Source organism: Rhagoletis pomonella, unplaced genomic scaffold, assembly GCF_013731165.1.
Source record: "Rhagoletis pomonella isolate Grant_MI unplaced genomic scaffold, Rhpom_1.0 Rhpom_scaffold_04835, whole genome shotgun sequence".
NCBI classification, from domain to species: domain Eukaryota; kingdom Metazoa; phylum Arthropoda; class Insecta; order Diptera; family Tephritidae; genus Rhagoletis; species Rhagoletis pomonella.
In genome coordinates, this window is record NW_023463383.1 from 324 (window position 1) to 14173 (window position 13850).

Here is a 13850-nt window from a genome sequence, read left to right on the forward strand (position 1 = left end):
TACTATGAAATTTCATAATAGCCGAATGAAGCTGGCGAAAAGCCATGAAGCGAAAATGGCAAAAATGTGTGTTGAATTGTCCAAACGCCAAAATTGAATGAAAGATATGGAAGATGCCAAAGCAAGTGAATGACCGAAATCTCATTTTGAATCGAATTCAACTAAAACTTAGTTATAAAACGGCACATGTAAATACCTACATCAAAACTAGCCACAGCCGAAGCCGAAGGCAACACACTTCAATGGCCAATGTCAAATATACACAAATTCACAGCTTACACAAATTCACAGCTTACACAAATTGATTTTATTTACACATTGAAACTTAAAAATTATTGTCAGTGCACTGTTATATTACTAAACGTATATATGTACATATGTGCATGTAAATATTTAGACTTAGAATTCTTTATGAAAGCGGCTTGTCTTGTACATTACACTAGCTATAAATTATAAATTATTTTCCACTTAAATTATTTCTCATTATATTAGTTCACTTGGCCATAGTTTGTTTACTTACAATTAAATTAAATTAATTAAATTATATTTTCACCTTAGACTAATTGTTCCACACATTCTTATTATTCCTAGTTGCCCACATTTGGAAATCTTGGCACTTAAATACATTCTACACTTCATACTCCTTTCGCCTTTGTCACTGCTTAAAACCATTATCTTCTTTGATCATATCCGCCGCCTTCTCGGCAATCATGAAAACCGGTCCATTCGGATGTCCCGACATGATTTCTGGCATGATGCTTGCATCCGCTACACGCAGATTTCTTATGCCATATACACGTAATCTCGGATCCACCACAGCCGCAGGATCTGTTGCCGGCCCCATTTTCGCCGTGCCCGAGTAGTGATAGATTGTGAAGGTAAAATGCCGCACATGGCACTCCCAGTATTCGCGAGTTCCGAACTCACGACCCTTGCACGTAGGTATTCTGCGATCCCACAGCTTAGCATTGATTTTCTTGAAGCCTGGGTAATTGGCCAGGCTGATTGCTTTTAGTACACCACGTACGGAAATATCCACGTCATAGGGATGTGCGTAGTAGTTGGAGTAGATGAGTGGATATTTCTGTGGATCAGTGCTCTTTAGCATGATGCGTCCACGGCTCTTGGGTCGCAGTATCATGGGGAAGATCATAAAAGCGTTAAGTGCTTTATCTTCAATTTCCGCGAACATGGAGTCGTAGATGAGTTTTTTGAGGCCAAAACCACGTGAGATAGCTGGGTTTGAGGACATTGAGCCGCCCACCAAGAACAATTCGATATCTGGCCAGCCATCCTTTAAATGCGGATGATCCAAGTCCCAGAATGCGATAGCTTCACAGCCTCCTGGCGAGCCGTAGGGACCTTCTTGTCGATTGAATTGATTCACCAGCGTTGGATCAGCAAAGTCCTCGAAATGCAGCGATGTCGCGTTGGTTGTGAAGGTGACGGCAGGCGCTGTGTGATCCTGCAGATTGAAGCCAACCGCCAAGTCCACAATCGTTTTAATGCCCATTTCGCGCAAATGTTGGGCTGGACCAACACCGGAAAGCATGAGTAGTTGTGGCGTGTTAATGGCACCAGCGCTGACAATCACCTCACGACGCGCCAGAATTTTGTGTTCGTGCCCGTCGGTGCGCACAATTATGCCATAAGCGGCACGCGTTGTCGGATCGATGAGTACTTTTGTGACCAAAGCGAATTTCTTCACGTGCAAGTTGCGACGTTTGCCCTTAAGCGGATACAGATAGGCGCGATTTGAGCTCCAACGCGTTGCATTACGTGTGGTGGTGTGCAAGAAGCTGACGCCGTTTTGTATGTGTCCATTGTAGTCGCGCCGCTCCAAACCGTCCTGCTGAGCTGCTTCCAAGAAGGCTTCGGCTATCTTCGAATGCCAGTTGACATACGAAATCTTCACAGGTCCATCACGCCCCACCAAATCCTCATCAGCATCAGGCACACTCGAGCCTTCATACTTCTTAAAATAGGGCAACACATCACGCCAGCTCCACCCTATATTGCCCAACTCTGCCCAACGGTCGTAGTCTCGTCGATTACCACGAGTATACATCATATAATTGAGCACCGATGAACCGCCCATGACCTTACCTCGCGGCCAATTACAGCGGTTGTTGTTCATGGCCAAACAAGCGTGATCCGAGGGCTGTGTGCGATATTTCCAATTCATTTCGCCCAGCTGCAGAAAATGTGCGACAATCGGCACATCCATTATGAGACTCTCTGGGCCGCCGGCTTCGAGTAGAAGCACTTTCCATTTGGGATTTTCCGAGAGACGCGCTGCGATCGTGCATCCTGCCGTACCTGCGCCCACGACAATGAAGTCATATTCACTTTCCATTCGCAGACTGTTGTCATAGTTTTCCAGATCGGCGTCAATTTGGCCGCGGCGCAGAAAGTCGAATGTCTCGAGGATAACGTTGCGCTCCTGCGCCCAAGTGAGTGCACTAAAAATGCATAGCGGCATAAACAAGAGGAGCCGTGGCTGCAGTAGGAAAAGCATTTTTTGAGTTAACTCAATTTTTCTTGACTTTAAGAATTTCGCGTGTTAAAACGCGACTGATCTCACTATTTGCGTTTTCAAAGCGACCCTCGATAAATCAGCTGCGCTTTTACTGAGTTTTTCTACAGAAATACGCACAGTCTTTGCAACACAACACAAGTTTCAAAGTTACACAGTTCTTGGCTGATTGTTTATTTTTCTCAATTTCCATGCACTTCAATGTCTTTTAAACACTTTGCACTCGTTTTTCTTGATTGGCAAAATCTTTTTGTTTATTTTTTTATTTAATTTCTTAACAGTATTCAGCTTCTTAACGCTGCTACCGCGTTCTAGTCACTCTGTATCTGTACTTGTTGCTTATTTGTTAGAACCGCGTGCCCGTTGTCTGCGCCGTGTGCGGTGGACCGTATTCTCGGAACCGCGCGTCTTAACGCTGAGGAAACGTAACTTCGAATGTTCGCCGTTCGGCGGGCGTATGTGTTTTTAATATTTGTAGTAAATAAAGTGGCGGCGACTATTCGACTATTCTTCGTCAGCTTCTTCTTCGATTGCTTTATAACTACCAACAAAAAAAGGCAAAAAGCCAACCCAATAATTCAGTGCGGCGAACAGGTTGTCCAACACTTTAAGTCAGCGCGCCGACTGCTAAGACGGCATCGCTGGCGATGACGAAGACAGCAAGTGAAGTTGCGCAGCTGCGAACTTGCGCTGTTGAACTTGCCAGCTGTTCCGTTTGTCGCCGCGCTCTTTGGCGTTGCGTTCCAAGGTACACCACGCTTATGTGTGCGTTTCTTAATAGTTTTATTGTGCTTGTGGTGTGTATTGTCGCTGGTCTATCGAAAGTGAAACACTGTTTTGCTGGGTCTTCTAAGCTCGTGTTGCTTTTGTGCATCGCGTGGCAAGCATTATTCTATCTTGATTTCGCTTTCAGCTTACTGCTTCGCCACAACATGCCAGTGGACACGTTTGCGCCTCAATGCATCCGCAGTGGTGTTTAGTTGCGCACTGATCGGTAAACTTAATTGGTTGTTGAACTTGTGGGGTGCATAGTTTTGCAAGCAGACGCTTGGACGACTCCGAACGCGCCAATAATTTATGAGGAGACAATGTCATAAAGACTTGAAGTTGATGTGCAAAATATGATTCATAACAAAGAAATCAATTGAGTATTATTGGAATTCGATTTCACATTCGCTCAGCAAAACCAGAGGTCGAAAAAACCCGTCGATTTGTGTTGTACTTATGATAGGTGTTCTTGATTGAACCCTTCGTAAAATCCCTGAGAAGTTACCATGTACCAATTCCGCTGAAACTACCACTTCGCTTTTCGATTCACCTACACTCTTTAAGCTTTATATATCACAAGAATTTTCCCACTTCATAACGACCCCTTCAACAGACGGAACCTCACTCCAACTTTTCTCACTAAACGTAGTTATGATCCTGCTTGATCATGTCCGCCGCCTTTTCGGCAATCATAAATACCGGCCCATTTGGATGTCCAGCAATTATCTCCGGCATAATGCTCGCATCCACTACACGCAAGTTCTTCACTCCGTACACCCTCAGCCGCGCATCCACCACAGCAGCTGGATCACTGCGCGGTCCCATCTTGGTTGTGCCTGAGTAGTGGTAGATGGTAAATGTGAAATGGCGTACGTAGCACTCCCAGTAAGCGCGGGACTTGTATGGCAGATTAGCGCAGCCGGGCATAACGCGCTCCAACACTTTTGCGTTGATCGCCTTAAAAGCAGGTCGCTCCACCAAGTCGATGGACTTGAGCACACCCCGCACAGCGATATCCAAATCATCGGGATGTGCGAAGTAGTTTGCATGCATAAGCGGGTACTTGAAGGGATCACTGCTCTTGAGCATTATACGTCCGCGGCTCTTAGGCCGTAGCATCATAGGAAATAGGATAAAACCGTCTGTTTTGACATTTGCGAACATGGTATTGTAGGTGTCCGGCTGTAGGCCGAAAGCGCGCAGCGTTGCTGGATTCTCTTCGAAGGAGCCGCCTAATTGAAACATTTCCAAATCTGGCCAACCATCCTCCAGTTCAGGGTGGCTCAGATCCCAAAAGGCGATCGTTTCCACAGCGCCGGGCAGACCGAAAAGTCCTTTTCCTTCAACATACTGCATTATGTTTCGTGTTTCGAAGTAGTCGGCGGTTTTAATTGAGCTGACGTTGGTGGTAAATGAAACGGCTGGTGCAATGTGGTCCTGCAGATTGAAACCGACGGCCAAGTCCGCGATTGGCTTGATTCCCATATCACGCAAGTGCTGTGCGGGCCCAATGCCGGATATCATGAGCAGCTGCGGCGAATTGATAGCACCCGCCGACAGAATTACTTCACGGCGTGCGCGCACCTGAAACGATTGACCGCCAGTGCTCAGCACTACGCCGTATGTGGTCTTTGTCGTCGGATTAATTAAAACTTTTGTCACCAGCGCATTCTTTTTCACATACAGATTAGGGCGCCTGCCTTTGATGGGATAGAGATAGGCGCGATTGGAGCTCCAACGCATGCCTTTGTATGTGGTGGACTGCAGGTATGACACGCCCGTTTGTATGCGACCATTGTAGTCGCGGTACATCAATCCATCCTGCTGTGCGGCCTTTATGAAAGCATCGGAGATGCCGGAACGCCAATCAGCATGGGAAATTTTGACCGGCCCATGACGGCCTACATAGTCGCTTTCGGCGTTGGGGATTGTAGATCCTTCGAACTTCTTGAAGTAAGGCAAAACGTCGCTGTAACTCCAGCCCTCGTTGCCCATCTCGGCCCAGCGATCGTAGTCGCGTCGATTGCCGCGGGTGTACATCATATAGTTGAGTACCGACGACCCGCCCATGACTTTGCCTCGGGGCCAATTGCAGCGATGATTATTCATGGCGAGGCAATATTTACTCGACGGCTGCGTCCGGTAATTCCAATTGATTTCGGTGAGTTGTAGGAAATGGGCAAGTATTGGTATATCCATGGCCATATTTTCCGGGCCACCTGCTTCGATTAGCAGCACTTTCCAAGCAGAATTTTCCGAGAGCCTCGCCGCTAGCGCACAACCCGCAGTGCCCGCGCCGACCACTATGAAATCATACTCTTTTAGTAACCTCACACCATCATCCACATGCTCGATATTCAAATCATTTTGGCCACGTCGCAAAAACTCGAAAAAATCCATTATAATATTACCCCTTTGTGCATGCGATACACCGCAGCCGCTAGCGAACAGGAACGTGATTAGCAAAAATACGGAGCAAAAAACGACGCGGCATATTTTATAATTTGTTAATCTTTTTATCTAAGGCTACAATTTGCAAGTTATTTTTAATTCATTAAGCGCAATTAATATGAGCTGCACTGACTTTGCTCAGTTCGAGATATTTGCTATTCAAGTATTTACGAGCACACGCGCGTCTTTAACCGATCTACAAGCCGTGTGCGATTCCGCCACCGATTCGCGAAGTTCTGTGCCACCCAACCGGCCAGAGAATTCATATAAAGATTCTAATGTTACAAAGTCGATTAGAATATCTGAGAGAAAACAATAGATCGACTATAATGTGTGACAGTTGCAGCTAGATAAATATGTAAATACGAACTGTCACGTTCGTCTTAGCGACGATTAAAAGCGCTCTGCCGAGACACGGTTCATTGAACGACGTAAAACATGCTCTGTAATGATTTTTTAATTGTGAAACATGAAAGCTTTTAATTTCTAAATTTTGTAACTGATCAGCTGTTTCGAAGGGGGCACAGTGGTACAAGAGTGACAAAAACGGCCTATCTAATCTTTCAGAAGGAAAATTAGGTCGATACGCAACTTACGAAATCTTCTAATGCCAGTAAGAAAAAAATACTTAACTATCCTCGCTAGGAAGTCGAGTGCTTCTGTGGTGTTTTTTGTATGTAAGCTGTGCTATTCTCGCTTGAACGATTTCATAGGTGATAGGACACACCCGATTGGTGGTTCGGGAACTTCATCTCTCCGTTCAATTCAATGCTGCCACCAATACAGGGACCTTTTAACTGCATATACCCGTCTTATTCGTCATTCTCTTACAATATTTACAGAAACTTGACTCAATTTGTTTCAAGTGCCTTCGTAGCTTTTCGAGCTCTACTCATTAACGCATTTCGGGTTTTCGCCCTAGAGGTTCGGCATTTTCTCACCGCAGCATTTATTTCTGGAATCTAACTCTTCAGCGGGGGTATGCAAAGATCTAGAAATTTCATCTTTCTACTCGCCGATATAGTTCCTTTCTTGTAGTGAGCAGAAATGACAGTCGTTCGCCGGTTTTGTTGAGACCCTCTTGTCGCGACACCGAGCTTAACTTGTGTGGTAAAATGTGTGTTCTTTGATGCAAAGAGGCGCATGCGAATCTTCGCTGTAACAGTAATAGTGATTCAAGTCAATGTTCGATCCTCAGGTTGTACTCACACCTTGACATATGCATGCAGATTACTATGTTCTAGGTCCCGAAGCATTAGCAGATCGCTCGCCATTGAGACCGAGTTTTTCGACTGCTTTGTCCATCTTGGCATTGAAGTCATAACGTAAGCTCTCAAAGAAGCAGTGTTTGGTCGATATGTCGGTCCCATTCTTCGAAACGTGGGCTCAAGTTGGCGAGATGTTGAAGAATTTCACGCTAATTCGGATCGTGCTTAGACCCTCGTTCACCACAAGGCACTACACTATCCACGACTGGATCATTCACCAAGTTAAATCCAGAATCGTTGTTCATTTCTTTGTATAGCAACATCATATCCAATTTCAAAGTAATAGAAATACAGAGCTTCGGAGGAGTAGGAGAGAAATGCAAATTGTCACTTGACATCCACGGTGTGCCACTTAACCCATAATAACTAATGGAACTCTAGTCTCGTGGAAAGCACTGGATATAAAGTAGCAATCAGAAAACTATCAACGCAATATCGGAACAGCAAAACGACATCAAATTAAGACGCCAGAATAGACCACATAACGCCATTCAGAGACTTCTGCTTAACAATTTCCAAATAGCTTTCAACTAGGAAAGAACGCCATTCTGTCCTAACGTCGGGAAATAATAGTGTTAGCATCAACATCGATAATAAAAGGAAATGATTCAGGACTCTATTCCAAGTACCCGCAGATCAGTGTCTGCAGTGCGGTTCTACCTGCGGAGTCACTACCATAGCCGTAAGAAATGTTCAATAGATCCAACGGGTTTTTATGGTTGGGGTTGAGCAATAAATGGACTGACGAGCCTTTGAAGATAAGCAAATTCGCAGGAAGGGTTCTTACCGGCGTCATCACTGAACAACTTACACCAACTAATTGTGATCGGTTTAAAGAAGAACAGGAATCGAGTCAGTATGTTCTACATCGTGTCTTGGCTTCTAGTCAAAAGGCACCACTGTGCAATGTAAAGAAAGCTCTCACCTCTTAAAACATTTTCTGTTTCATTTTATATCTACATCAGCTACTCACAATTCACAACATATGCACGTACATGTGTAGTACATACTAGGGATGTTGCGAATGTGGAATTTTAGGACATCCGCGGATGCGAATGCGGATGCGGATGTTTAAAAGCTAACATCCGCGGATGCGGTTAAAACTTGACAAAATTGTAAATTCTTTTCGATTGACACTGCACCAGGTGAGAGGACTTTCAGTTATATTACTTTTTGAGAATTGAATCGGTGCTGAAAATGTCGGATGTATCCTCCTGACTTTCATCTTCACAACCTAGCATCATGCCAAGATCGTTGTTTAAACGCCGTTGTTTTCCAAAGAAGTCTCATTCTCATTCGTTTGGTTGTTACACAATTAGGAGAACCTCTAACGTCATCAGCTTTTTTTATTATAGTTTTTGTAATTAATTTTTTTTTAACCTTTCTTCTGTGACTGGTTTGAAAAAATGTATAAGCACAGCGAGGTTCTAAATAGGTGAATAGGGCAAATAAATTGTTATTTTCTAGGAATGAAAATTTCTAAGAAAATTCTGTTTTGAAAGTCGTGGCTGCCAGCCGAATTAGTTTGATATCTTGTTATTTTGTTAAAAAGGCACCCCATTTTTCATAATAATTTGAATTATTGGAATCGGGGACGATGACATCTTAAAAAGGATCACCTGTAATGAATAGCTCGTAATTAGTTTTTTTTTTTTTTATTATCTGAGCTCGACTGTTCCTAGTTGCTGGCATTAACAATTAATTACTCACCGCTGTCGGTACCATAAGCATTCAAATCCGTTTTGTTGTTCCATTCCATAAGCTCGATGTGCTTTGATATTTTGAGGCAAATGAACGCAAATTTTCAGCATATCGTTAATATAGTATGGAAAGGGCGTATTGCACATTGTCGCTGAAATACAAAAAAGCAACATCTAACTAAAATTTTTTATTGCATAAAATGATGTGTGGACTTATGATTCGATGAAATGAATCATAATCAATCAAAAAGTGAATTTCGGACTTTTAGTTAGTTACGGATTTTTGTATTTCAGGAACGATATGAGCTACGTACGCCCTTTTCATACTATACTAACAATATATTGCATGCCAACACTCAGAGAAGGAATCAAGTTTTTCGTACTCGATCTTAGCATATCCGAACTTAAAATCGGACTAAGATTGAAAATAAGTACTAAAATAGAGAACACAAATCTATATTAAGTATGATACTTTTGAGTACAAAATACTGGAATTAAGATCATCAAGTATATATCAATTATTTTTTCACGCGTCCTTTTGTGAAAATATTGTTCATATACATACATCTAACATTCTAAGTCGAAGTTTGAATGGTTGTGATAACTACATCAAACTTTTCATTTATAATGTTTCTTAAAATAAAATACTCGTACTAATAACAAAGAAGCATTCATATTTGATTTGAGTACGAAATTCTTATTTCAAGAATGAAATATTTAGATTCCATATACGTAAATCGAGTTAGTTTGATTTTATTTTTAGGCTGGCATTTTTTCCTCAGTTAAGTCCCACTCGTCATTAGATATTAAGTTCGTCTTGAATTGATTGATAATATTCGATAATCACATAATTATTGCCTGATTAAAGCAGGGACCGTAAATAGGTTCCAAAACGACACCTTTGTGCCACCGCGTTTGGCCTGAAAACTAAGGTCAGTAATTTTTAAGTAAAACTTACGAAATAACAATTATTTTTGAACGACGAATAAAACTTTCAAGACGAGTTTTATTTTACAACAGAAAAATAAAACTGACCGCGTAAGTTTTATTTCTGAACGAAAAATAAAACTCATTTCATAAGTGTTATTTATTGAAGGAAAAATAAAACTCAACAAGTAAGTATTATTGCACGAATGAATAGATCTCTAAATGGCGATCATATCCTACATCATATTTCTGAGCACTCACTCATATTTATTTATTTCAAAGAAGTTTGCACCCATAACAGTTATTTGCGGTCCCTGTATTAAAGGTTATCTTTTAACGCGCAAAAATTCGACTCCCTTTATAGCTAGACGTTGAACATTTCCGCTGGAAATACGTATTGAAGGATCTTACTCTTTGACTTTAAATTACAAAAGAAGAGGACGTAGGGAGACAGTTTTAACGTAGCATCTCCAAAGGAAAAAGCATTGGCTATAATTTGTCATTTTGTTTGCCAGATATACTTTTTATCAGTGCACTTGCACAAAATTCGCATTCGCAGAAGCTCTACTTTGACTATTGCGCGATTGCGAAAGCGAATGCGAATGTTAAAATTAATGCGGAAGCTCCGCGGTTGCGAATGCGAATGCGAATATTCGCAACAACCCTGGTACATACACACAATAAACTCTCCCGTTTACATGAACGTGAGCTTTGTTTTACACTTTTGATTTCACGAGTGTCAATGTCATGGTCAGCACTCAGATCAACGTTGTTACTCTGTTGCTCTTGCTGCTGCTACTACTGCCTGCGATTCAGTGTTGTTGTTCCTATGAAATAGACGTGTTTTATATCTGAGGTGTATCCGTTTATTCGCTTAATTTGTATGCACGACTTGACGATTTAAAATGTATAGCATATACATATGTATGCATGTAAGTATATAGATATTTATATGTATAAGTAAATTATGTCTTTTGTTCTAAGTGTTTTTTATGAAAAAAAAAATGCTAGAACTCTTGTCCATTGCACACCATGAAATAATTAACCTGTTATCGCCTGTTAAGTGCTTTTGATTAGACATTGTGCTGGCCTTGACTGCTGCGTTGTTGTTTTAAAAGAAGAATACCCATGATTTAAAAGTATGACAAGCATTCTTTATTAAATATTATTTTATATTTATATTCTGCAATCATAAAGATAATATGCTTCCCATTATTCTTACGGCCAACCAGTGTTGCCACACATACCAAAACTGGTAGTTTTTTTTTCATTTGGTAGGTTGGTAGGCTAGATTGGATTTTGGTAGGTTCCGTGGCAATGAGTAATAATACACAAATATTTCACCGGCGCGTTGGTATAATGGCGACCGCAAAACATGAAAATGTAACTGGGGGTCAATTCCCGTTCTGCGTTACCGTGCAGTGAAGAGAAAAGTCAAAAATTCACACCGAAATAAATGCGGTGTGAAAGTGTTATTTTTATCACTTCAACAATAACGCAGAACAAGAATTGGCCTTTTGATTCGTAAGTACAAACGTATATCCCTATCATTGCCAATATACAACATGAACATCTATATATGTATAGTTTATGACGTACTTGGACCAAGATTCCAGAAAAGTCTGCCAATGGGCTGGCATCCAGCCATATTCCAGGTGGAGGTCTTTGAAATCGATGTCTGTGTTCGCGAATGTCTTCGTAGAATGACAAATGGGGCCAGAATAAATATTATGTCGGATAGTCAGGCAGTGTTAAAGGCCTTAGACTATTTTAAAACGGCATAAAGGCTTGTGGACTCTTGAAAGAGCTGGGAGCCCACAATAGAGTAACGCTGTGGTCGGTTCCGGGACATGAAGGGTTTGAAGGCAACAAAAGGAGCGTAGAGTCGAAATGCGCTTGCATGGTCCCGAGCCATTCTGCGGTACATCTAAAGGATACGCTGCAGAACTACTTAGGAGCTGGGAAGAATCTCAGATTGTTGCCCACTGACGGAAGGCAAAGATAATAGGACAGACAAAGAGATTCATAATTCCTCCCAGGAGGAACTCCGAAAGGCTTCTTAAGTTTAGGACTCTTAGTGGCTACTTCGACAGCACACTGCAAGCTAAGGTATCATTTGAAACAAATGGGGCTTTCTATAGAGACGGGCTCTAGGTTTTGTGCTGGTGGAGGCAACCGCAGAGTTAATTCTAGGCCTGCCCACCTTGGAGAACGATTGTCTTCTACATCTAAAATTTGGAATATGGCACCGCCCAAAATGCTTAAATTTTTGAATAGCACAATAGATGGTCTTAGGTCACATAAGTCTGTACAGTAAAACGAATTGTTAGCGCAGTTAATTTGTATTTATTGTACTAGCTTAGTTTTACTAAATGTTAAGTTATCTACATTTTTAATAAGTTTGACATTGAAAAAAATATAAAAACTTAAAAAAAAAATTATGGTAGGAAGTTTTGGTAGGAAAAAATTGTGTCTGTGGCAACACTGCGGCTAAACCCTAAAGCCATTTCCTTGTTAGAAATTTACCACTATCGTCGGTGATAATATCAACGGCTTGGACAGTTAACTGCTGACAAATTACTTGTGTTGTCATATGCGTATATATGTATGTAAGTAGTAAATGGGGAAGAAAAACAAACCGAAAATGGCTTATGAAAAGAATATAATAAAATAGTATGAAATAAAAGTAAAATATGCATGTGTAAGTAATCGACAAAGCTTTTGAGAATATTCCTAAGCACGAATTATTTATTAGAGCATTAAAAAATGAACCTTAGACATGGAGCAATGATGTAATAATTACGGAAGATGCGAATAGTCTAAATTCCAATACCCAGTGCACGTTTTAAGAAGATAAGTAGGACTGTTGACTATATATATAAGTAGTAAAGCCGCTACCGAAATCATTCACTCCAAAAATTTTTTCTTCAAAGCGGGATCAAGAATAGTGGTTATGAAATTACCTTTGTTTTATTTTATAATGATTTGAAATTCAATATGTACATTACGTTAATCTATATTGTAATCATTGTTGCCACGGACAAATTTTTCTCCCTACCAAAACCAACCAAAACCTACCAAAATGTTTTTTAAATTTTTAATTTTTCCAATGTCAAGTTAGCCCTTTCGTTCCTTCAAACGAAGACTTCCGCCTGGAATATCGTTGGGTATATACCCATTGGCAGACTTTCTTGGAATCTTGGTCCAAGTATGCCTGTCACAGTACTCCCGCCGTTCATCTTCGATCTATCGGTATACCATACTTGGGACCCTTCGTCAATCATAGTTATAATCGCTTCACAGCAGTCTCTTTCAAGAATTCTGACCTTGTAGGGTTTGTCGAAGGATAACACGGGATCATCTAGGAATGACTTGAGAACCTCCAAATAACCCCAATATCCCCACTTTTCATGCTGATTGTATTGGGCAGCCGTAGGGCGCTCCATCAGGCCTCTTTTTCAATCAGAATAGACAAATGACACCAAGGTGCGCATAGCTTCTGTTATGCGACTCGGACCAGTTGGTGCAGTTGCTTAGTGTGGCACCCGCGTTATTTGCTTAGCTTTTGGCCACCAGGCCAGTGCCGCATATGTAATAAAGGATTTTACTATCGCAAAGACCAATACGTTAGTTTGGGTGATATTCCCCAAGTCTTACCAGGAAGTCCCTTACAGGCGTAAAGCGCATTTGTAGCCTTGCTTGTAACATTCAAGAGATGTGAGTTCTTTTTGTTCAGAGTTATCCCTAGATACTTCGCCTCTTCTGAGAACTCAATTTCTGTCCCTGTCAAGGTGGATCTAGTCAAGTTGACTTCCCTTTTGCTAAATGGCACAATGGTGGACTTCAGTGGGTTTATTAACAAACCCTTTTCAAGGTTGCTAAAATGTTTGGAGATACAGTTTTTTCATTGTCCGCAAATAATTATTTTTGTGGCGAAACCTACCAAAATCCAATCTAGCCTATCAACCTACCAAATCGAAATAAACCTTCCAGTTTTAGTAGGGAGTAGGAAGTGCAGTACTGATTTTTCAACTCTTGTATTGATTTTATTCATTTTTTCAATCAGTAAGTACGCTAATGTCCTGATTTCTCAAAATTTGTACTGAATTTTCAATTCAAACAAAATACTTTAGGATTTCCTTAAGGTTTTTACATAACGTTGGAACTTGCTTAATCTGCACTGTAAAAAGTAAGAAGAAA

The 13850-nt window shown here is 41.3% G+C and overlaps 2 protein-coding genes across 2 annotated transcripts; both read right to left on the reverse strand.

The window, feature by feature from the left end:
- Positions 1-420: 420 nt before the first annotated feature.
- LOC118754880 (glucose dehydrogenase [FAD, quinone]-like) lies at positions 421-2518 on the reverse strand. Its single transcript, XM_036489753.1, has one exon. The coding sequence runs from the start codon at positions 2516-2518 to the stop codon at positions 656-658; it is 1863 nt and encodes a 620-aa protein (XP_036345646.1). The 3' UTR covers positions 421-655.
- A 1425-nt stretch (positions 2519-3943) lies between these two features.
- Positions 3944-12243, reverse strand: LOC118754879 (glucose dehydrogenase [FAD, quinone]-like). Its single transcript, XM_036489752.1, has 3 exons — positions 12177-12243; positions 11854-11956; positions 3944-5744 (listed from the first exon to the last, which is right to left on the reverse strand). The coding sequence occupies exons 1-3, from the start codon at positions 12241-12243 to the stop codon at positions 3944-3946; spliced, it is 1971 nt and encodes a 656-aa protein (XP_036345645.1).
- Between the last annotated feature and the right edge of the window lie 1607 nt (positions 12244-13850).

What these genes read in the sequence shown, in the direction of transcription:
- LOC118754879 (XM_036489752.1), bottom strand. Translation starts at nt 12,243, where the DNA reads ATGACAACACAAGTAATTTGTCAGCAGTTAACTGTCCAAGCCGTTGAT. An exon ending in TATTATCACCGACGATAGTG is followed by an intron (nt 11,957 to 12,176) that starts GTAAATTTCTAA and finishes TTTACTGTACAG; the next exon opens with ACTTATGTGACCTAAGACCA. An exon ending in GAAGACAATCGTTCTCCAAG is followed by an intron (nt 5,745 to 11,853) that starts GTGGGCAGGCCT and finishes CCTGTTCGCTAG; the next exon opens with CGGCTGCGGTGTATCGCATG.
- LOC118754880 (XM_036489753.1), bottom strand. Translation starts at nt 2,518, where the DNA reads ATGCTTTTCCTACTGCAGCCACGGCTCCTCTTGTTTATGCCGCTATGC.